The sequence below is a fragment of the Montipora foliosa genome, chromosome 14, assembly GCF_036669935.1.
Source record: "Montipora foliosa isolate CH-2021 chromosome 14, ASM3666993v2, whole genome shotgun sequence".
In the NCBI taxonomy this organism is placed as follows: Eukaryota; Metazoa; Cnidaria; class Anthozoa; order Scleractinia; family Acroporidae; genus Montipora; species Montipora foliosa.
The window spans coordinates 8,442,657-8,467,586 of record NC_090882.1 but is presented as its reverse complement, the minus strand read 5'-3'; the positions used below and the strand labels follow the sequence as shown (position 1 = coordinate 8,467,586).

General features: G+C 38.9%; 1 protein-coding gene across 2 annotated transcripts in view; it reads right to left on the bottom strand.

The window, feature by feature from the left end:
- The window catches only part of LOC137984672 (advillin-like), a 33,724-nt gene extending 9,714 nt beyond the window's left edge, over window positions 1–24,010 (bottom strand). The window contains exons 1-17 of one of the 2 annotated variants that reach the window (XM_068831909.1): window positions 23,904–24,010; window positions 20,056–20,159; window positions 19,470–19,544; window positions 18,604–18,663; window positions 17,056–17,133; window positions 16,883–16,932; window positions 14,104–14,206; window positions 13,030–13,140; window positions 12,292–12,358; window positions 11,654–11,777; window positions 10,840–10,921; window positions 10,035–10,130; window positions 6,873–7,035; window positions 4,785–5,026; window positions 3,245–3,331; window positions 1,478–1,549; window positions 88–192 (exon numbers count right to left, since the gene is read on the bottom strand). In XM_068831909.1, coding sequence (XP_068688010.1) covers window positions 88–192; window positions 1,478–1,549; window positions 3,245–3,331; window positions 4,785–5,026; window positions 6,873–7,035; window positions 10,035–10,130; window positions 10,840–10,921; window positions 11,654–11,777; window positions 12,292–12,358; window positions 13,030–13,140; window positions 14,104–14,206; window positions 16,883–16,932; window positions 17,056–17,133; window positions 18,604–18,663; window positions 19,470–19,544; window positions 20,056–20,133 — 1,593 coding nt within the window. In that variant the 5' untranslated portion in view covers window positions 20,134–20,159; window positions 23,904–24,010. Of the gene's footprint in view, window positions 1–87; window positions 193–1,477; window positions 1,550–3,244; window positions 3,332–4,784; window positions 5,027–6,872; window positions 7,036–10,034; window positions 10,131–10,839; window positions 10,922–11,653; window positions 11,778–12,291; window positions 12,359–13,029; window positions 13,141–14,103; window positions 14,207–16,882; window positions 16,933–17,055; window positions 17,134–18,603; window positions 18,664–19,469; window positions 19,545–20,055; window positions 20,160–21,888; window positions 22,031–23,903 lie in introns of those variants that run through there. The other variant, XM_068831908.1, reaches the window with a different exon arrangement.
- Between the last annotated feature and the right edge of the window lie 920 nt (window positions 24,011–24,930).

Sequence of the window (24,930 nt, the reverse complement as noted above, 5' to 3'; positions counted from 1 at the left end):
AAGACAAATAGTAGTACTCTTGGGCCTTTTCTGAGTTTCCGAGAGTGTTGGATCTTTGCTTTGATTAGTGCATATAAAATTTGTTACCTCAACAACCCTTGCATTGTTTCCCGTCACTCGAACTTGGAAAAGACGCGTATCAGAGGAAAATGCCTGATCTTTGACGTTCTTGAAGCCACTGGCATGACCACCCTGAAAGAAGAGGAAAGTAATACAGGAATATTCTCGCAGTAGTTTGATTGCTGCACCCCATATTGCGGTATCCGTGACACTGCACTTTTAATTCTAGGTCACTTGTTATCAGCCCGCGACTCCGGGTCAGCGGTATAATTATATAATATATACTCTATCAGGGGCGCGGCACTTGGCCGCCATGTTTTCTTGTTTTGCGTTCAAGTCGGATATTAGTTGATTAAAAGCTAGAGTTTACAGGCACCGGTCTCCTTCGCTTCACAACTGATTCTAGACACAAGCACAGACAGATAAAAAAGTGTGAATGGAAGAGGTTTAGACACAATTGGAGGGGCAAGAAAAAAGAAAATAACAACCCCTCTTGGAACCCTTTTTTTTTTTCAAGCAGGTCGTTTTGCCTGCAACTCGTTTCCCCAACACGGCAATTCCTCCCTCGCGAGGAAAGGAAACCTCTGCACGGATCTCCTCGATGTTCTGTCACGCATGCGTGACGTGACGTCAATGCAACGTCATCCACTCTTCCGCCACTGGGCAGGCGTTAAAATTCAAACTGGTTATAGCAGGGTCGGGTTTTAAACCGGTTAAGAGTAATTATTCGAGGAGATCTGCGCACAGCCCTGCCAAGAAGAGCACTAGAGTAACCAAAAATAAAAAACTTACGAACATTTGCTGCGCTAATTTATTTGACGCTTACGCGAAAGGTGAAAAACCTCCTAGTAAATCCAAATATAAGCTGTGTTATTCAATAATTCAATTGACTTTTTGTGTGTAAGTGTCGGTGCTTGGAGAGACAAATCTGCCACGTTTGAGGGATCATCGTTTGTCACGATTGTCATTCGCTTATGCATGACCCTACAAGCTAAGCTGCATAGCTACGATTACGATCGTGTTAGAATAAAGACTGCCTGTCTGTCCCGCAACACTCAAACGGCAAAGTTTGGTGCTAAAACGAAGCAAGTTGCATTTCATCTGAATTCATTGATCAAATTGGTTTCTAGAAAGTAAAATCCTATCAATTGTCTTCAGTTACGTTGGTGGACCGACGAAGGGTTGAGGGCGAAGTGACTTGCTTGAGTAGGCAAATCGACTTGGTATTGTGAGCGAAACGAACGCAATTTCTTTTTTCCAGTGCCGTCAATCCTGTTCACGGTGACACAGGCAGACGGTTAGAAAAAGCCATTTATTTTGTAAACTGTATCATCACTTGAATCGACCAATTACAGTCAACTCTCACCTTTGAGACACCCCGCAGTGAAAATCAAAATCCGTTGATAAAGACACTTACTTGATAGATGAGCAGTCTGTGCTTGAAGATCATAAAGAAATGCAATGGTTCCTTCCCCTCACAGACACGAACCTAGAGCATTGAACACAGAATGCATGCGACACACAGAGATATATGGAGTTAAATACAACGCTTTGCTTGGTTAATATCGGTTCACTGCATGAAAAAAAAAAAAACAGAGTACAAACAGAGTTCGACACTTACTCTGTCTTAAAAAAAAAAGCAAAGTAGCTATTCGTACGTCACCCGTACACCGACGACCGTTTTTCTATTCGTACCGGAGTCTTTTTAGAATGATTATTACAGTTCCAATAGTAATGTTTTTTACATACAAACTTCTCCTGTAACTGGCACATGTTCAATAGAAGCAGAAAACTCAAAATTGTACAAAAGTAAGACTAATTCCTTACAAGAAATTACCAAACACAAGTATTAAGGATTTTTTCATTTACGAAAAAACTGCGGAGGAATAACGCCATGAGAAATCAAGCACAAGTACATACACAAGGCTGCTGCCTAAGAAAATTTTAAAGGGGCCCTCAGAGCTAAACACTGAGAACTTAGGAGCCCAACATATGAAGTTAAAGGTGTTGCTGTGAAAAATTAAGGAGCCCAGAGCTATTCTTTGGGAGCCTCAGGCTACCGGGCTCCTGTTAGGCAACAGCCTTGATACATAATTGGCTACTCCCCATTGAGGCTTTTCAGAGTCAATGAAACATAAAACAAACCAACAACAACAACAACAACTGTTAAAAATCCAAACTGGTCGGAGGCAAACCAGTTGGCTATTAACAATTGCTGCTGAGAAGTTGAACCAGGCACTACCAGAATCAAGGGTCTTAAACCCGGGATTTCCGGATTTCAAGGAAAGCGTACAAACCAAGAGGTTGCATCGCCTCCATTGCCTCCTCCAAATGAGAGTTTTCGAGTCGTTCTTTTGCTTGCATTTTCTTTTTTCCCTACTGAACACTCTTTTAAAATATTTTGACGTCTTGTTTTGTTGGTTGACTTCTAGTAATCTTTGTTAACTCGAGCCATTTTTTTCCCCAGAGAGTTCGAGATAGTGAGATCCCACTGCACATGCTTACAACAATACAGATGGCGTTCGATGTTTGCAGGGTTTTCAATAAAAATTTTAGTTGGCGGCCAAACCTGAAGAGTAGGCGGAAAAAAGACAACGCACACCGAAGGCGCGATTCCCGAGGGCCGAAGGCACGAATTTGTAGGAGGGGGGGGGGGGGGGGGGATCCACCCCCGGGAAATTAGCGTGACATAGCCCCTTTAAGGCTCCTTTGCATTCTGTACAGCTGTGACTGTGTGCAATGTATTTCATCTGTCATGACTCAAAAGACGTTTTGTGGATGTCGTCTAATGTCAAACTTCAAATGTAGTTAGCAAATCAGGTCGCTTACACCATGCACTGGATTGCTGGACCCCTGCCTCTGAAACGCGTGTGCTCGATCCTCGCCTTTGACATGGACAGGGAAACAGACATCGCCGCTGAAAATACTCCGAATTCAGGCGTCTCTTTTGTTTTTCATGAACAAAACTTTGCCGACCCAAGGCTCGTGTTCTGTTCGAATGTTTCTCATGTTATTCGTAAAATTTGGGGGTAATTTTTCCAAGGAAAAATAGACGGCGAGTTCACGTGCAATATGGCCGGTGAATTTCCCTGGCCGACGGCTCTTAATGAAAACCCTAACAGTTAGGGTTGTTTTCAGGTTATCACAGTTGTTCATGATTACTAACTTGAAGAGTAATACAAACCTGATAGGGATCACCACCAAACTCGTCGTCTATCTCTACAGCATGAGCCGCGGCAGCTCCTTGTTCATCTGCTGTGCTGTCATTTCCCTGTGAACATTGAAACATTTGGTGCCGCCAAGAATGTTAAAGCCGGGAAACACAGAAATGGGTTTATAAACCTAGTTGGATATGGTAAATTTACCACCGAGTTAATATCGTCTATTTGAGCTATATTATCTCACTGTTTGAGTATACACTAAGAAAACTATTCACCTCACTGTCGGTGGCTAGTGGCTGATATTTACCTTGCCGCGAATATCTACCACTAGCCTACTCCAATTTGGTGACTAGTTGTTAATTATCCAATAGCGCGGTTTTCAATTGAGTGTCGAAAGTAATCAGTGAATTACTTTGGTTTTCCATTACTTCACTCAGTGATTGGTTCAAAGTTCTCGCGCCATTTTTTCAATCAATCAGAAGTGAAACCAAAACCAACCGTGGCCGCGCATGCACATTTTCCCGCACTTTGTGTCGGCTACGTGTAATTACTTCGAGTTTTGATTGGTTTACTGGATTGACCCCGTCCTTTTTGATTGGCCAAAGTAATTACTTCGGTTTTGGTCTTACGCCACTCATTTGAAAACCGCTCAAAGGTAACGATTTCCGGTCAATATTCGATAGACTTCATCTTTAAACACCCTTATGGCTTTCAAATCTGTTTTATATCATTTCTTTCACGATTCGCGTGAATCTAGATCAAAAGGGTCAGCAAAAATTCGTTTTATACACTCAGTTCACGAGAGAACTTGAAAATGTGCACCCGGTGTTTTCGAGTTTACACGCAACTCTCTCTTTGCCATTCGTCCCAAAATGCAGGTAGGCCCACACAAGTACTGAATGTATATTTTAAAACTCTGAGCTCAGACTCGAATCATGGGGTAAATATCCAGTAAACCAACTTAACACAATTTAAGTGAAGTACGATCGTCAAGTGAGCGTAGTCCTGAGAAGGACTGTTTGGGATGACATTAGGGAGTTTAAGAAACCACGACGACTACGGCGACCAAAACGTCACTTCAAAATATATGTTTGAGCTGTTCTAAGTACTTCATGATTATTCCATCTTGTTTATATTGTTCAATATGAGCGAAGTGTCCTATAACTGGATTGGTACGGACGGATTGGAAGTAAAGAATGAGACTCAAAGATTCACTGTAGTTGTCCACGTTGTCGTCAAAACCTTAAAATTGGTCATTTCACGTAGTAGTTTTGACGAGTACGGGAGAGAATTGTTCAAAAATGCGTGCCGCACGTGCAGCACGATCATTTTGGTTCTTTTAACCAATAATATTACTGCTTTTTGGCGTTGTCGTTGCCGTAGCCGTCGTCGTTTCTTAAACTCCCTATTGACTGACGTTTCGACAAACTGAGCGGAAGTCATCTTTAGAGTCAAGTGCATGATTTTTGTAACATCAGTAGATGGTATCAACCGTCTGAGGATGTCAACAAACGACTTGGTTAATTTTAAATTTACTGTAAGAGAGTCTCTACACTAACTTACCAGCCAAAAGTAAATAATGCGATATTCCTTGGAGTTTTTCAGGTAAGTATACAAAATAACGTAACAGTCTCCAGAGTAGAAGACGCCATGATTATCTTCAGGTACGTCTCTACGTTCAAAATCTTCTATTCGCCAAACTTTCACAGTACCAGAGCCGTCATCCGGGAGAGAGTTGTTAGTAACTGAAACCCTTCTTTCATGCATGGATTTCACTTCAAATTTTGGTCTTTGGTCAAGTTTCTCTGCACGGAAATAAACATTAACACCCGCGTAAAGAAACGCCAGACCATTCCCTTCTTAGTCTGCTGGCAGCCGGTTTTTTCTCTAAGGGTCACTAGGACGAGCGCTTAGTCATCGCGAACTCGAAAGTGGGGTATGGCGTTGGCCGTGTAGAGAAGAAGGCGAGACAAAGGTGGTATGGCCGAGTTGGGGTCTCGTCTCATTCCCCTTTAGCCAAAACGTCTCGCCTCATAACCCCTACTGAATTACGAGAGAAAAACAGACTGCCAGCAGTCTACTCTCTTCTCTACTTCATGATCATTCATTTATTTAGAAAGAAAAACGCAGTTAGATAACGAATTTAAGAGGTTGCAAGCAAGCCTGGAAAAAAACCCAGACTCGTACAGGATTCAATTACGATGCGATTGCACTACTCTGCATTTAATATATCGAACTAGGACTAGATACAAAAATCCGGACTTTTTTTAGGATTTTTAGAGTCAAATGGAATTTTAAGGAAATTTTAGATAATTCACATGTAAGGATTTTTGGACGATAATGTTTAAAAAAATGCAGCCGATATTTGGCCGGTTTTAAGAAGCTTCTTCCACTGTTTCCAAGCGGGTTCTTGCCATTTAAATACTACTAATATGCTACCATATGCTATGTTCCCAGCATGTCTTGTTAGCATCACTGTAAGGCCTGGAAGCATACGAAGATCAACATGGCAGAAGTAGAAGCCATTGAAATTCTTGGGGAATTTCCGGATAGATTTTAGGCCATTTTTCGGGTTTTTTGTATCAAGGCCTACTACCAAGTGAGCTATCAGGCCCGTTGGGAGTGGGTCGATTGCGGGTTCAAGTTTAACTCGTGCGGGTTGAACGAAATGATTTTTAACAGTATACGGAGGTTCCTATATTTGAAGCGCGAAATAGAATGAAATCAAGGATGGAAAGGTCTTCGCAGTTAGATAAGCAACTTTTAAGTTGCTTTTAAATTGCTTGCAAGTACTTACAAAGCAAGGGAGACAGGCACCCGTCACACTGAAAACAACTGTGGGAAAAAGGGGGGAAGCAAGGGCAAACAACCGCTAAAAACGCTCTACAAACACGCTTTCTCAGCTACACGACAACAACACCACGGTTACGCCCTACAGCACACAAGGGTCGGAAATCACTGGCATGCAGACTGACCTGACAAAGACGCTGACAACAACTGAAACATACTCGCTCCTGTTGTTAACTCTATTAAAATGCCCTTGTTGATTAAAAAAAGAAGCACTTTCTTTTTTTCTTCAGATTTTTTAAGTGTGTTTTCTTAACACCTGACTAGCAAAATTCTGAACTTTTATTTTTATCCAAAGGCCGTTTTCTTTGAGTGTAAGTTTTGGATTTCACGGTCCGCCATTACTCACGTTCAAAACTGACCGATTGGGCCTCAGAGGGTCGGATGCAGGGAAAAGTGACATCAAAGGCTCACTATCTTAAAATTTCAGCGAGTGAAAACAGCTTTTTATATACGCAAAACGGAAGTTTAAAAGTCTGCATGAAAGCCCAAAACTCCCGTGCTGCATATTAATTCTGCGGCGTACACACGCATTCCATTCTTAAAATGGTGAGCCTTTGACGTCATTTTCTCCTGGATCCAGCTCTCTCAAGATCTTAAAGTTAGTAATGGCGGACCATACAATAAGAAAATTCCAGTTAAAATAAACAGGTTTCTTTTTTGAAATCAAGGCTTAAAACTTTGGTCGCTTAGTGTATAGTTAACATAGTTTTGAAATCCAAAAAACAATACGAATTGATTTTTTGGTCACAGGGTGTCTTTAAATTACATTTGACTGCATTTATTTTCCCTGTCAAGGTATACCTTTTGTTGCTATGCCAACTCCTGCCTGGTAGACCTTCGTGTTTCCATAGGAAACAGCCTTTTCCCATGGGTTAAAGTACTGCTTAAATTCAGTTGGTTCTACATCTTCCTTGACAACTTTCACCGTAGTGTTTGGATTTAACTGCCTTGCTGATATAAACCCCTACAAAATACAAAATAAAAGCAGATTAGAGAAGTTTTCAAATAACTATGGAAAGTAATCACGCGATTGCAATTGCTACGCTTAGTGATTGGTTTAAAAATCTCGCGCCAGTTTATCAACCAATGAGTAAGAAAACCAAAACCAATCGGGACTTGCACGCGCGGTTTTTCCCGCGCTTTGAGCACCGAGTTACACGGAATTGCTACCATTTTTGATTGGTTCATTTGCGCTGCTTGCCCCTGCTGTGATTGGTCGAAGTAATTACTTTGGTATTTGTTTTATGACACTCAACTGAAAATCGCTCTAAAAGTAAACGTTAGCGTGCTAGCAGGCTATTTGCGACACTTGGGAGAAAAAACGGTTTGGATCTCCTTTTGCCCTTCTCTCCACGACATTTCTCTTTCTTGATTGTGTTATGCAAAGACCTTCCTTGAAGGCTGGAGTCCTTTGGTCTTCTCTTATGTCCAGAAACGTACACAGAAATGCAAGCCCAATTTTGACAGCCAACACGAAGTGTCCCTTCGAGTCTAAGCGTTTGTTGCCTATTTCAAGCAACAATGCAAGTGTTGTGGTTAGAGTTACTTTTGGTTAGGGTTAAGACAGCTGTTTATATTTACCTTGAGAGAAGAGTTTAGTGGACATTTTAAGACAAATTGTCTGTTTGCTTGGACTCAAGTGATAATGTTATGCCTCAAAACTGAAATGCAGCTTTTCATTGGACGAGAAAATATCACGAGACGCGCCTCAAAACTGTATAACTCCGTAGGACGAACAAAACTCACCAACTCCCTAGGGAAACAACAGCTTGAACCTTGCATTTGCACGTGATCAGGACAGGCGTCTTGAAAGCGTGGCAAATTTGTGAGCGCGTCCAACGCGAGTTTCAATGAAATTCGGAAATCTGAGTTTCAAGTCATGGCCGCGACTTAACGCTTTAAGTACAAAGTGAGGAAGAAATACAGCGACTGATACGAGACAAAAGTTGAAAGTAATTATTGAAGGTAGGTAATTGTTACTCATTTGTATTTTGAGATATTTGATCACACTAGTAAGGATTATACTCGTATTTAGCTTGCTTCATTTTCTGATGTGGAGTATAAGAAAACATTCCATTTCCAGCAGTCCGATAATTTCTCAATTTCATGTCGATCTTCGCGAAATATTCGATTTATCCAATCGATCTTTGTTTAGACTACTCAGAAGTTGTCCATTACAGCCGGCAATCTGTTGAATCCCTTTCTGTGACTGTATGAAAATCTTACAATTTTTATCACTCTATCACTGACGTCTATTACCAATCGACTAATGACTCAAGCTATTTGCACTAATTGAATGCTAACCGTTTTAAAACAAACTAGTTCTTGGATTTAAATACAGTGGAACCCCGCCTCACGGCCAACTCGGTAAATTATACAGTCACCTCGTTATTGCGGCCACTTTCTTTGGCCCGGCAAAACGGCCTTACATTTTCTTACAGAAAACCCTCGTAAATGCGGTCACCCGTTAATACGGCCAACGACCACAATTTTAAATCCCAAACGGTAGAATCCTCTATAATTTCACCCCGTTTATACAGCCACTCGCGCTAAATTTAGAAAACCAAAACGCATGTGACATGTCAATTTCATTTACTTTTGTAATTTACCACGGTAATCGAACAGGCGATTTACTTTACATTTCATTACAAACATGATCTTGAAACTTCTTTAACATCCAGTAAGGCAAATTTCGAAGGGGTTATAAAAGTCATTGTGCTTTCATCCAAAATACGATCGATACATGGTCGGGTAATTACGCTGGCTTCCGTTTTTTAGAAGCATAGTAAGCTGGGCCTGTTCTTTTTTTGATTTTAGGCTCGGAACGTACGGTACACTTCTTAACAATTTTAAGTGTTTTACATACTGAGCGAAGTTTCAAGTATTTTATACAATTACTGTACGTACATTCCTGTTGTTTATTAAAGAGAAAAGTTGTTCTGGAAGTGCAAATGCAACATTTGTCATTACGGCCATTCAGTCATGAATTTCACCCTACCCCGGTAATACGGCCATCCCGTCAATACGGCCAATTTTTCAGTTTAGGTCCGTTGATGACCGTATTAACGGGGTTCCAGTGTTTATCAGGGCTACGTCGAATACGTACTCTTAGAACATGCTGGTCAATGATTTGAAAACCTTTAACGGCTGCAGGTCATTTCGACACTTCCAACTAAAAATGCACGCTCTTCTCGTACAATTCGGAATTAATAGATACTTGAGATGTTTTCACATCTCGAAAAAAAAAAAAACGAGAATTTACTTTCAATTTGGGAACTGTAAAGTAATACTCTGTTGCACACACAAATCGCGCTCTTAACATGTCACGAAGAAATTTGCTATAATATTAGAGAGATTCAGTATCACGCGCGAACGGTAAAAGTTACCACGTGACCATAATTTTCCCGCCTTTTTCTACGTTTGCCGGCTCCCGCTTGCCGTTTCTACGAGAAAGAAGGCATTTTCGCGTTTGCCGCATACGTGAATTTTTTTCGCGTTTTCTTCTACATAAGAAGTTGTTTGCGTAAAAAAAAAGTACTCCAAGACATTTTCCGGTATGCCAAAGAAGGAAAAATTAGATTTCGTAGTTATAGATCGTTCATATATGTCTCCTTGCCACAATTTTCTTTATGAACTCACGTTGAGTCTCTGTCATGGAAACTCTCAAAATTAGACAGGTAAGGATTTTCATTTTATATAGCGTCTTTTTCTACAAACAATGTTTAAAAAGACTCTGAGATTTAGTAACTAAATAAATACTCGAGTTGCCGAGGGTCACGTAAAGCTAAAGTCACAAGCCTCACGCCATTTTACGTGAAACGTGAAACGTGAAACGGCAAGCCGACGTTTGCTGTTTCACTGAAACGTGATGCTAACCCTCTCTATTGTTTGGCATGAAGCAGGGTGGACCGGAGAGAATATCCATGGTCATAGGTTATCATACTTGTCTGTGCACTTGTTTACCTCGGCATCTCTGAGCGCTTGAGCCTTTTCACCCCTAGTTGCTTTCTTTCCTAGCCATACGTAAATGGAGAACCCAGTCTCTAGAATAAAAACGTCCTAAAAAAACACAGTCACAGATTTTAATGTGTCTGACGCAAACCACTGGAAGATGTGACAAGCTACATGTAACTGCCACAGCCAGACCTTCAAGGTAATCTCAACAAAACACATATACCACACAAATGACAGTGGAGGTTTGTGCCGTAGTGATCAGTGGCGTGGAATCCCAACCCCAGGATTGCCGGTTCATGCTGCTTCTCAAACCAAGCAACTTTGCTCCATCCTGCCTCCTCCCACCCCAGGGGTATCACGTGGGTACCGGTAAGGAGGCGCGGTGGCCTCATGGTTTAGTGTGCTTGACTTGGGAGCGAGTGGTCCGGGTTCGGGTCCTGGCTGGGGCAGTGTGTTGTGTTCTTGGGCAAGACATTTTACTCTCACGGTGCCTCTCTTCACCCAGGGGTATAAAATGGATACCGGCGAAATGCTGGGGGTAACCCTGCGATGGACTAGCATCCCATTAAGGGAAAAGTTAAAAATACTCCCAGTCGCTTAATGCTACGGAAACCGGGGATAAGCACCGGCGTGTTGGGTCATTGGTTTATACAGATGTCAAGAAACACAAAAGCGACTTTTAAAAAGACAGTAGCACCTACCTAACTAAGGTCACCTGACCTATTTGTATACCCCACTGGCCTCAGTTACTTGAGAACAGATACATAATTATGAACTAAACTGAACAGTTAACAAGGTTACATGTGCCGCTTACATCAGAATCCAAATCATGACGCCCAAGAGGTTTGCTTCCAGTCTCCTTCATTGTGATATTTCCAGACTCCTCTTCTTTGACCCTGCACAAAAAAAAAAAAGAAACCTTTCATCAATACATGTACATCCTTGAAATTAGCATGTTTCAAATCTTTTTTTTTTGTTGCGTGACAGTGAAACGATCTATATCAAAGAAGGCAGACCACAACACCGTGAACTCCTTGCCCTACTCTTTGCAAATGGTACGTGGGTTCTTTTTCTTACGTCCCAAAGGGCCTACGGTTTATCGTCCTTACACAAGAAGACCAGAGAGCCTAACCATTTGCAAAATTTTATGTTATTACAAAGGCAGAACTTTCCTCTCTGAGTCAGTCATTTGAAGACCCTTAGTGATGGTCCAGCTGGCATAGCAGGGCTTGTTAATTATGAATACTATCAGAAACCCATAAGGGTTGAAACGTGTAACGTGTGTTCACAGCTTCCGAATATTCAGTGAGAACTGATTGGTTGAATGTTTCAGTGCCATATTTGGAAACCCCTCACTCTTGTTGTTCCAAATATGGTACTTAGCAAATTGAATATTCAGAACAGAGTTAACTGAATAGTGTGTAATGTGAAGTGCTAGATTTCAATCCCATATGAACCATGTGAGCGTTAGCCCTACTGATGGAGATGGGCCCACACAAGGACTGAGAAAAACTCTGACCAGGGTGGGAAAGCTTGTTTCCCAGCACACAAGGGGCCATTACACGTTTCAACCCTTATGGGTTTCTGATAATATACAATCGGGAAAAGTTTTACTTATGTCACTGTACCTGTATAAATTGAGTTTGAGGACTTGTTCATGATCTTTGTCACTTTCCCCTTCCTTGGTGATTGGCACAATGCGTTTATTGCCAGTCAAGTGATAAAAAAACTCTTCTTCTTCCTCTGGAGTATCTGAGTAAGAAAATCAACCAAGCATGCAGGAGTAAGTAACCCTGCCATTTACCAAAACTTCATACATGATGAGATTTTAATTCCAGTTTGTAAAAATTGCTTGTGCAGATGGGGATTAAATGCAAGGAAAAATACCAGTAGATGTACATTGTATTTGTTGTTTTGCATGTTGCACTCAACTCTGATGATGACATCTCAGGACTACACTCACTCGGAAGATCTTAATTCATCAATGCTTGATATGACTCCTGCATTCAAACCACAATGAAAGAAATTTCTACCTTAAGTGGGAAAGAGACTGGCTGACTTCCACCTGTCCAATTAAATATGGTGGCCGAATCTTTCCCTTGAAAACACAAATTACCGCCTGCAAGCAGGCTACTAGTAAGTGAGACATACATGTACAATCATGTACAATGACCTGCAGAATGTGACACGTATTTCAGACCCGCCAGAATGGAGTACTTGGACTGTTGTTAAAATTTTGGTGTGTGCGAATGAATGGTTGACTAACCAATTAGAGAGACACTTGCTAATCCTGCTCTTTCCTCGTCTCTGAGCTCTTGGGCATAACGGCAAGCCTATGAAGAGAAAAACACGTTCACTGCTCCAGGTACAATGTCATTCGTGTTGGGTTCAGAATTTCAAGAGGATGACTTATGGGAAATCAACATGGAAGCCATTTCACCAGCATGATACTGCGTTCCCTCTAATACTGTACAATTCACATTTATCATTTAAAGATCAATACATCTCTTATATGCACCTTTCACATAGAACTGAAAATAATATTGTTTCACATTACAAAAATGTTGTTTATTATCCATGAACTTTCACCTTTTTCAAGTATGGAACAAAATCACAGTTGTCCCGCCCATGGCCCTAAGAAGGCTTTCTAGCTGGCTCAGCGTGTAAACAGTTCAAGTCCAGTCTCTAAACCCTGGGTTTGTTTCCATGCTATTTACAACTTACAGTGTTCAAGTTGCATTTAATATTATTATTATTAGTGATTGCAATCATGATCTTTTGCTTTATAGACACCTTCACTGTTAATATTTTTTACAAATTTACTGAAGATGCATGCAGGAGGCCATTCTATGATTTGATAAGCCATTATACAATGATGTTTACATTGTACAGTGTATGTCCATCTACTAGTCTAAGATGTCTTTCTGTAATAATGTTCCAAGTTACATTCATCATTTATAATTATTTAGCATTGTTTAATTTAACACACACAAAAAAAACTTACATTTAACCTCTCCTTTTTATTGCTTTCCTTTCCAATCCACACAAAAATTTTCCGTCCACAATCAAAAACAAAACAATCTCCTTGATTGAGAGAGGCCACAGACAATGGAACCTATCAACATGAACAATTATAAAATTACAACACTTTAATAGGAATGGGATTTAAGGCAAGTAAAAGTCAATGCTTGGAGTCAAGATGTAGCTAAAGCTAGACAAAGGGATGATTTGGTTGATCATAATGCCAGTGTCAACTTCAATGGCCCAATATACAGTACATGTATAAAATTATTAAAAAAGTGCACCAACTCAGATAGACGAGTCTATATTCAATAATTTGTTTTTTCTATTGTGCACCATGTATGGCAAACAAATTTCATTGAATTACTTGGCTGTAATATTGTTACAGTAGTGTATTATACAAGCCATGTAGATCCATGCCTCTTGCAGTCACACTTGTGGGAGAAAACGACAGCTGGTTTGAGTGACTTTACAAAACTCCGCATACCAAATAAAAAAGCAATTATACAATATACAGGATGAAAAATGTGAAATATGTTTGCTACATTCACAGGTGGATTCAGTTCAATTCAATTAAATTCAATTCAATCCATCTTGAATCCACCAATTCCTTAAATTCACAAGTGGATTCAGTTCAATTCAATTAAATTCAATTCAATCCATCTTGAATCCACCAATTCCTTACATTCACAAGTGGATTCTTGCCAATTGGGGACGCTTTTAATTAATAGGTGGGAACAGGTTAAAAAAAAACATTTACTGTACATGCAGGTCTAGACTCAAAAACTACGTCCCCTTTAAACGTGCGAACTCTCCAAGATACATGTAGGGAATAAAACTCCCGGTCTCCCATACAGGTCATCAAATCTCCCGGATAAAAATGACTCTGAACCTTTTACATGTAAAAGCTTTGCTCCTTTGTATAGGTTCAAATTGCATCCCCTAGTTAAAAGGATTTTGATTTTTTTGAACTCGTTTCTTAATTGCATTCCCAAGTTGAAAAACATTTCACATTCAAGATTCACAACAGTGGCAGATTATTCTAACTTGTAGTCACCTGTGATGCATAGACTTTTCTCTTTCCCTTGACTTGAAGCAAAGCTTTCTCAAATTTCTTCTTTCCTTCTTTGAAACCACTCGCATGTCCACCCTTAAGCAAACTAGTTTTAGAAATAGAAGCTTGTATAAATTTTTCAAAAAGTAAGTCAGAATCTCCTCAAAATTAATATCATTAATTAAAGGAATGTACTACATGCAAAGCCATAATTCACTTTTGCCACCTCTCCTGAATTATCTGGGAGTCTCCCGCATACGGAACAAATTTTCCAGCCTCCCGTACAGGTCAGTCCAAATCTCCTGGATAAAAACGACTCTACAACACACATTGATAGAACTAAACAACATGGCTTTCTTTATCTTCGTTTGTTTTCAAGGCTACATGTATACGTATAACCACCGATTGCTTGATTGGAATAAAAATTCTCGACATATGAGTGCCCTGTTTTACTGTAAATACCACATTCAAGATTCACAATGGTGGAGGACTTTTCTTTTATCAGAGGAAACAGTAGGGGGATGGGTGGGTGTGGTATTTTTGGGAGGAGGGGGGGGGGGGGGAAGGAATTGGAGAGACCGCATGGCAAAATCTCCAGATTTTAGATCTCCAGAGGTTGGCAAGTCATGCAAGGGGAAAGATGCAATGCACTTGCAGGGTGTAAAATTAACTTTTTTTTCCCGGGAGCCACTTGGCTCCTAAATATTTTAAAGTGGTAGCCAATTCCAAAAAGTTGGTGGCCATTATGACACACACACTCACACACACAAAAAAAATAACAATTTTTACTCAGTCACTGTACTGGATAGATAAAATTGCTCATGAATCATAGTGATACATTCACAAAAACATCAAAAATTACCCGGGCTCCAGCTCATGGAGCAAACTCACTAACTTAAACATATTTATCCACGTTCAATACCTTGCCATTACAATGTTGAAAATAGATATTAAGTAACAACTAAGTCAGCAATCATTTCTCCAACAAATGGAGGAAAAGTTTTCTTACAAAGAAAGAGTCGCTCTCTTTTGCTTCATTTGCTACTAATAAATAAATGATTGTTTTTTTCCATGCCGTATGAAGGAAGCCTCTAATATCATGAAAGCAACAAATGAAGGCCTGCATATTACAAGTTCGTGCAACCATCACAGTGTAATCAAAATTAAAGTACATTTCAAAAACGCCTGAGTTGTAATATTAACGTTAAAGAAGAATATCTAACTATCCTAATTTTATAGGCGAGGAAAAACATCCTTTTACAAAAGAGTTAGTGATTCGTATGAGGCCTCAGTTTTTTTAAGTCGCAAGAAGCTTTCTATCTCAGACATTAAATAGATTTAGAACCACGTTTACGGAAAATGCAAACGGCAAATTTTAATTTTGATTTCGCTTCCTTTTCTTCTAATCCTTAAAAACATCTAACAGAAACATAGAAAAATATTTCCCATTCACAACAAATAAAGACAACGTCGCATTGTTGTCGAAGGGCTGTAAGGCAGACAGCAAATGTTAGATTCTTACCGTTTGCCGTTCGTGTAAACGTGGATCTATAGTTCTCTATCGTGAAAAATTTGGCCTTCGCATGCTGCCTTTTGAATTGAAGTCGTCTAATGGACTCTTTTTTTTTTTTTTTTTTTCAGCATATGTTTCGTCCAATGCATGAGCAAATGCTAAAATATATTCGACCGAGGAAGTGCTGTCAAAATAGTCAAAAAGATCACTTCGATCACTTTCCACGCTTCGATTAATTTCCTCGCTCATTTTTAATTCAAATCAACTCACGCGATGAAAAATAAGCCCGCAAAATTCGCACGAGCTACAAAGAGGACACTAGAATGGGTCATATACAACGTGAAAGGTTACCTAAATCCAAGATGGCGTCTCGTGACGATAGAAATACGTTCGAAATCGTGCATGTGCTGCGTTTTGGATTTTCGCAGCAAAGTTAACGAGGAACTTTGCTGCAGATTTATCTTTACAAATCTTCGAAAATCACTAGATTTCTAGGTAAGGTGTGATTAGAAATTCTAGTAGCCAATTTGGCGACTAATTTTCAGGATTTGGTCGCCAAAGTGAAAAATTTAGTCGCATTGGCGCCTGTATTAGGCGCAATTTTACGCCCTGACTTGTGAATGGTTTTAAAAGTAATTTATTTTTATTTATTACCTGGGTACTGGGAATTCCGAATTTGTAAATATGTTGGTGAAGTTGAGCTGATTCTTGGATGCTTATGGACTAGCAACACTTTTAATTGATAATCTCAAAATCCAGCAAATGGTATTGTTTTACACAGTTAAAGAGAGGCTAATATCCACACACATTCTGACACCTGACTCCTATCACTGCCATAAGTTCATTTCTACTTTCACTTCCATTCAATTTGGTATTTACAACAGTTACTGTTTCCACAATGTCTTCACGGCTCATTGCTTTTTACTAACAGTAGGTTTGTCATTAGAGTCAGCTCACTTCTGACAGACATTTAAAATTTGGTTTTCACAAAATAACTGCCATGTGACGTGAAAATCCAAACATTAGCTAATATTTTTTTCCAGTAAGCCATATGATATATGATGCATTCATTAAAGCAAACAAGGCAGTCTATTCTATTGAAATTACTGATCGAAAATGAAAGCGCTTGACTCTTTTGTAATGCTGAATAGTTTGGAAACGTGCAAACACGTTTGCATTTGTGTTGAACAACAAACGCAAATGCATTTGAAACGTACATGTTAAAATCGGTTTGCTTAGTGCTTACTGCAACACTGCACAAGGACATACCTCATGGATTTAAAAAGTTTACTGAACTTGTTATCCTCATGGCCTCCAACCTACAGTGTACAATGGAAGGATTACAAATAACAAAAAGCATTTCATTAAAGGTTTCTTAATCAAATGTTTAATATAACTGCAAGTTACAAAGTTTGTGACATAAGGTTCAAATCTCAACCAACCACTCGGTGTTGAACAGGAAAACCACCAAGTTCATCATCTAGCATGCAAGCAAGCTGTGCAGCAGCACCAGATTCATCCTGTTGAAGAAAAAAAATCTTTTCTTTTACTACATGTACTTCTGGTCTGTCATTGTCAGAGCCATAATTGTGATTCTTATGATTATCAGCGTCAAATTTAACCACTTTGCAAGAAATCACTGTCTGACAACTTGGCTTTAAAATTCAGACCAACAAATAAAATATAATTAATTAGCTGTAATTGCACAAATCATAGTTTCATAGTAATTTTTAACCCTTTAACCTGCTTTAAACGTGACAGTCTTAGCCAATCAGAATCAACTAATTTTTTCATGTATATTATATTAGACAAAGTAAAGTATATGAGTTAAACTCATACACTTTACTTTGTCTAATATAATATACATGAAAAAATTAGTTGATTCTGATTGGCTGAGAGCAGTGCAGTTCAAGTGTGCACAAAGTGTAATACCACTGCATATTACACATCGAAATTCTGGATTATGATTGGCTAATAAACAATACGGTTTGGTCATAAACAATGACACATTCGTTTTCAAATCAAGCCCTGGATGGTGCAATTATGGCGCGATTTTTCCCTGACTGCATGATACGCGAGGGTTTCTTTTGCTTAATTAACCATCTTGAATTTTTTCCTGTATAATAATTAATAAGAAAACACATGATTTTTCTTGTGCAATTTGGAATAAATAAGCACTTGTTAACTTTCTCAAATACTACTGTACTCTCGCCCTACGGGCTTCACAGTGCAATTTTGGTCGCCTTTGAAAAAATTTACTCATGCTTTCATTCCTTATCAATAAAGGGCAAAATTACTGAGCGCTGATTGGCTGAGACAGAGGGCATTTTTTCTCAATCCGGAGGGCATTTTCGGTAATCAAGAGAGGGCTTGATTACCCGTCAATGTTGGTTAAGCCGTTGCATAGCGACGCATAAATTTTGCCCTTTATTGATAAACAAGTAATCGCATGAGTCCTCGTACTATTAAGGATTAATTGCACTTGTGTTTTGGAAATTTTCCAAATTGCCCTCGTCTCTTCGCGACTCGGGCAATTTTGGAAAATTTCCAAAACACTCGTGCAATTAATCCTTAATAGTACTCGGCCTCATGTGATTACCTATACAAATCGCACTCAAAATCATGTGATTACCGTATACTACAGTAATACCAGAGGATTTTACATATCAGTAGGGGATGAATCAGGGGTGAAAAGGTTAACAAATTATTGCTTCGTCAAAGCTATTATCATCTTTGTCGATCATCATGGAAACTTATACCAAAATTAAAGTCATGATTTTTATTTAACAACACCTCAATATTTATTAGCTTACAAGATAACTAATGAATTACTTAATACTGTGCGTGTCCAAGGACTACCCTATGAGATCAAAACACAAACTGGGACAACAATTGAATTACCATCATCATCACCATCTCATCACCACACCATCATTGCTAATTCACTACCACCAATACCACCACAATATGTTACTAAAGAAACAAATTACCTGAGTGGTTTCTGGACCCAGCCAAAAGAATATATCTGCTTCCCCTCCAACCTTTTTAGTCTAAAGAAAATTGAAAAATCCAGAACAGACTTTTAACAGAAAACTAGCAGGTATCAATTGAAAATGATATCCCACAAATGAATTTCATTAAACAATCTGACATTGTATAAATAAGTCCACATCTTGGTGATTCCCACCTGTTTAAACTGACATTACAACATTAAATTCAAAACTTCCTCCTCTACATGTGTACATGTATATGTACATGAACAGTTTTTTGGGGTTGAGCATACTGACGACACCGGTGTCGCACTCAAAGCCTGCCAGTCACACGGGATGAGAGTGACACTTGAAACATGTAGCTTTTACTCTGTCTAACGCCAGACAATTTTACTAGTCAATCGGGGTAGGGGGGGGGGGGGATGTCCTAGGGCGCGTTTGAGGTGTGATGGGGTAATTAAAAAACATGAAAGAATTACAAAAGGTGACCAAACAGTAAACAATAAACAATAAAGATGTGCTTACATAGCAGCTACAGTACAGTAATAAAAACAGATTATAACGAATTGTAATAACACAAATACATTAGCAATTACAAGTACATACATGTAGACCTGATTTAATAAATAAATCTTATAGTCTCATTAGGCTCAAGCAGTTGCCGACATCACTTTTCTCACAGTTTTATTTATAGTAACTTTAATAAAGATAGTAAGTTACCTACCCCCTCCCCTCCCCCCCCCCCCCACTTATACTGCTTGTGGTGCTTGGGTAGGGGCAAGCAACTTCACATCATAGTGACAGCCCCAAGTTTAATTGTTTAATTTTTCATTCCAACTACTGCAGAAAAACATACTTTCACTTACATACAATACAATGTAGGAGTCTCCGGTATAAAATTTTCCATGTTCTTTGGGGTCAAGCTTGACTGGCTTAAAAGACTGCAAGGTAATAATTAAATTAATTAAACATCACAGTCATTGTGAAAATACAGAAGTTAACAATTCCATCGCTATGAAAGTGGAGGTAATGAAGGGTTCTGGAGACATCCAGGAGCTTCCACTTTTGACAACGTACCAGCTCATAGATGGAGAATACTCTGAATCACGGCTAGGAAATTGTGACTACCCAGCCATGAGCCCCCACGCAGGACAGGAGAGAGGTTCCAGTGTCATAAGGGAGGGGAGGGAAAGGGAAACATATGCCAAAAATGCTCTTTAACCATAATGATAGGCTTACGCCCTAAAAGCACACAAGCGCACTTCACACTTTACACCCTCCACATTGACTCATGGAAGTGAAATTTAACAGATTTTACCCTGCCTAACGCCAGATGATTTTGCTTGTCAACTGGGGGTTCCCATAGGTTAAATAATAAAACGATGAAATCATTGGGTTAATTACATTATGTAGTTCAACTGTACTGGAAATTAGTTTTGCCTAAAAGCTTACCTCAATTCTCCAAATTTCCAACCCCGGTTTCATCCCAGCACCTGGGAACCCCTTTGCCTTTGTTTCTGCAACTGGCATTTTAAATTTAAGTGACTTTGACGATTCTGTTGAAAAAAAAAAATTATTTACAAGTGACAACATCATTTGCAAGTATCTCCAAAACAGAGCAAGGGAATATATTATTAATTTGATGCTTGAACAAGATTTCAAGGCCATTCTCCTTTTTCTGCATTAGGAACTGGGAATTATAATAAAAATCCATTCTTCACTTGGTCTTATAATGATCAACCAGTACTTACAATAATGGGAAAAAAAATTCCTTTTTTTTTCTGTAGTCAAAAGACTCCATCATAGCCCACAATATTAATCAGGCACTTTTCATTACCATTTTGCTTTCAAGACTTTTTTTGAAAGAATAAAGGCAATCATGCATGCCTTGATCCAGAGCTGATCCAACATAATTATGACTTTTAGGTCCAAAAGAGGACTTGTGTGTGTTGAAGTACAATAACATATGGCAAACAAAGACGTCCCTTTGAAAAGATTGATTGGGTCTGAAAACAGAATGGCATCATCATTGATATGTGTCAACACAGGCAACTACTGTAGCCTTCCTTTATGGAACATATACAAAGCATTTTAGAATTCCTCAACCGTACAATATACATAACCTAGAATACTGGTTGTAAGTGGACTAAATGGGCATAATAATACTAACTTTAATATACTAGTACTTATCATTGGCACAATGTTATTTTGTTTCCTAGTTTTAATTCAACAACTTGAATTTAGTAAAAATAAATCCTTCTAGATGATTTTTGTTAGCAATCAATTAAACTCAAGAATTGTCGATTTTTACTGAAAACAGTTGGGGGCAGAGGGTAGTGAAGAGAATTGAATTTTATTCAAGACAAGATATAAACTTGGAGAATAATTATTATAAATCCAACTGTTTAATACATACATGTACAGATTCAATGGCGATAAATTCAAAACCGTGACACTTAGGAATATTAATATTCCTTAGTGTCATGGGAAATTAAAACTGAAAACATAATTTGGAACCTCAATTTAAGACACTCGTGAAATGGTAGAATACATTATAAATTATTTACGGTATGATTTTGTAGAATAATGTTTAAAATCATTAGCAAGACTGAAATGTGAATTTTCTTTTTAAACTCTGGCCACTACTTCGGGCAAAAATGACGACAGCTTAAGCATAACCGAGGGATGACATCACCCAATATATTTCTAGAAAATTAAAAATATAATCATCCAGAAATTTGCCACAGCTGAAATCAACAAAGCCCTATGGCAACGAATAACTCATCGATTTTTCGTGCAAATTGCAGTGAACTTACTAGCAAAACATTATTAACAATTCGAATTAATTCATATATATCCCGCGATCAAGACTGTGGTTTGACAACACCAAAAATAAAAGAAATAAAAAGACTCTAGCAACATTTTACAGAACAAAACGTTAGCTTATGCAAGGATAAATGCAAGGATAAGAATTCAAAATTAAAGCTCGCGCGAGGTTCGATCGTTTGAACTACACGATCGATAAACACGGTAATTCTTCATCAGTGACAACATAAGAAATGGTCAACGTAAGAAGGCAAATACTCTGAAAAGCATAGCAAACAAGATGGTTGAGGGATTCGAAGGTGGGAGACTGTCAACCAGTTCACCAATGGGTATATAATGTAGTAATATGTCAACCAAGCAAGTTCTGCAAGAACGCAGAGCTCGACCAATTATGACAGGTGCTTCGCCCAAAAAACACTGAAAATAAAATAAAGCGAGAATTTGCCCCCCGTAAATTACCTGCGACAAAATCCAATGTCACGTTTAAACTGAACGCTTTCCAGTGATTGAGGCACAAGTCAGCTGAACGATCGAAACCGTCGTCTATGATATCCCATAGCTACCAAACCAATGAGTCCAATCCGGGACACCAAGTGGGCGTGAGAAATTTTTCGTTGTGAACTTGCGCATAAATTATCACCAGTTGTTAAATCGCGTTCTTTACAAAATAGTCGAAAATAAAAAAAAAAGATCAACAAAAAGGGATGTCACGAGAGAGAATTCAATCTCAAACGATATGTTGATTTCGCGAACACAGTATATGACATTTTGCACTCGAAACACTTAACTCAATATATTTTTAGAAGTACATTACCATGTATGGTTCTTTCCTGTGTTATTATCATATTTATAAGAAACGCACGAACGAACAACTTAGTCATCCGTTAAAATGAAGGATTGTCTTTATAAGGAAACCTTTTCAAAAGAATCGAATTTTGTTGTGCGATAGAAACCTCTAGTGACACAGATTGATCAAGGCAAAATTAAAACATGCATACGAATTAAAGGTGAACAATTGGTCTGAAAAACGGAAGTGTTTTGCTAAGAACGACCTAGAATCGGACCTAGAAACAAATTAACTCTTGAAATTCAATTAGTAATATTAAGTTGTCTGTGGTAAACAATTCATCATCGCTATTCCTGAAACAAACATCGAAAATACGACTACCGTTTCAAGACTCAACTAGTCTAGAAAAAACGACGAAGTTTGTATTTCAGGTACACGAGCCTAGGACGCACTTCAACTGCTTGCACCCTAACAGAGAAAAGGCGTTTTTGGTGAAGACAGTAAACAGCTTTAAACCTAGTTCATCGACATGATAATTCATCCATTCAATTACCCCATTCAAAGCGAAGATGCATGGGTTGCAAACAAACAAGGAAAATTCGACTGACAAATTAGAGCTCCAAATTGGTGGCCTTACCTAGCATGGCCCACTTTTTTTTCAAAAGTCGAGAAAACTTTTCGAGCCCGAAAAAGCCATTTGTCAAACTGCGACCCGCTTGTTTTGAAAAACTGATAGTCTTGTAACATGTTCTCAAAGAAAGAAAAAGCAAAATAATTATAAATTTTGATGGCTTTAAAACTCTTCCTTTTTAATATAGCGATATTTCTTGTTTACAAACATTGACGTCACATTTCTTTTGATACTGAAATTTGTCAACGAAGGAACAAAAGAAGTTATTGTTTCAACAGCCAATTGGCTTCTGGTTGGCATATTAATAACAATGGGTAACGAGAACTGGGGAAAGCCGCAAGTGTAGCACCCGAGAAGTCCGATAAGTTGCGGGACTTCGGTTGAAACGAGCTTCAGCTGCTTGCTCCTGACATGTTAAGCCGTTTACAACCCAGTTTTGGCAATTTGGCCATTATATTTTCATTTTTGTTCCCCCTTTTTCAGTTTTCTACACCGTTGCCATTTGGGCATACATTTGCGGATCTCGACAAACTGCGAGCCAGCGAGCCACCGGAGTCATGCGAGTCTCGCATTTAAGTCTAAGCACCCATTTCAAAGAGCGCTGACAAACAGTATTTAAGTCTAAGCACCCATTTTAAAACGCATGGCTCGTCATGTTGGCTCCATGGGTTTGGCTCGCACATTATCCAATGATTATCCATTATCCTGTCCATTATCCAAACTCCGCATTAGTATTTGCGGTTAAGCACCGTAATTCGTCAAAAGTCAAAACGTTAAAAAAAAAAAAAAACTCTGCTCTTGGCGACAAATCCTCAGTATTGCAACTGACAACAAAATTGTGTCTCGCTTTCACAGGCGAGAGATTTACAGTTGGAAGAAAATTTCGAAAAATCTCACAATTGTAAAACGACCGTGAAAAGTCCACAAGATTCGTAAATTTCCGTGTTACTCTAAATCAGGTTCTCACACCAACATCACCTTCGAGAGTTAGCTATAGTGGAACAATTCTCAGAATATTTACTTTAGCAAAAAGTTAAATATAAAACATATCTTTACCTTCGCTGCTCTAGATGTTACTTTTTGATGTGCCTCATGAAGTATGTAAGAGAAAAATGCCGACAATCGTTTGTTCCATGGCCGAGGCAGTGTGAGGCATGGGTCTATTCCTTCGATGACATCATAGACTTTTAAATACGATTTTTACCACAATTGCTTGTAATCTCGCAATCTGATTGGACAATTTTCCGTTGTCGATAAGAGTCTAGACAATGTTGTACGCGTCATGCTCGCGTCAATTTGTCACGCAATGTAATAGCCAATCAGGAACGCCCATTTGGGAAATAAGCCAATCACATTGCGAGAAAGTTATAGACAACGCTTGCTCTTTCTTCGTGTCATGATTTTGGTCACGCTCTGAATAAAACTTTCTTTGGCGTTGAATATTGAAAACAAATCGAAAGTGGTTCAGCGTTGTCTGTACTCTTATCGACAACGATATTCGTCATCACAGTGGTCAAACATTTTGACCACAACACAACAAATTGACCACTGTGATGACGAATATCGTTGTCGATAAGAGTACGGACAATGACTGCTGAACCACTTCCGATTTGTTAAATGGCAATGTAAATTAGTTATGACGTCATTGAAGGAATAGACCCATAGCTCTCACTAGCTCAGCCATGGGACAAATGAATGCAAGGTCTCTTACTCTCTCGTACCTCACTAGGCCTTGTTCTGTCGCACTTTGTAATAATCATCAAACTTTGCAATACCTGTCGCACTTTGTGATAAAACTATGGCACTTTGTAATACCTGTCGCAATTTGTAATAACACCTGTCGCTCTTTGCCATAAAATAGCTGTGACACTTTGTAATAAATTAAGCTGTCGCACTTTGTAATAACAGGTTGTCACACTTTATAATAAGCTTTCAAATTTCCTTTAATGGCATGTTTGGTAGAAATTGCAAGTGACTTAATTACTTCCCGAGGGCACAAATACGTCCTTCCTTGATATTTTGCTCTGCATACTAAAATGAGGGGAAGAAAAAGAAACGCGTTCTCCTACACGCTTCTCGCAAT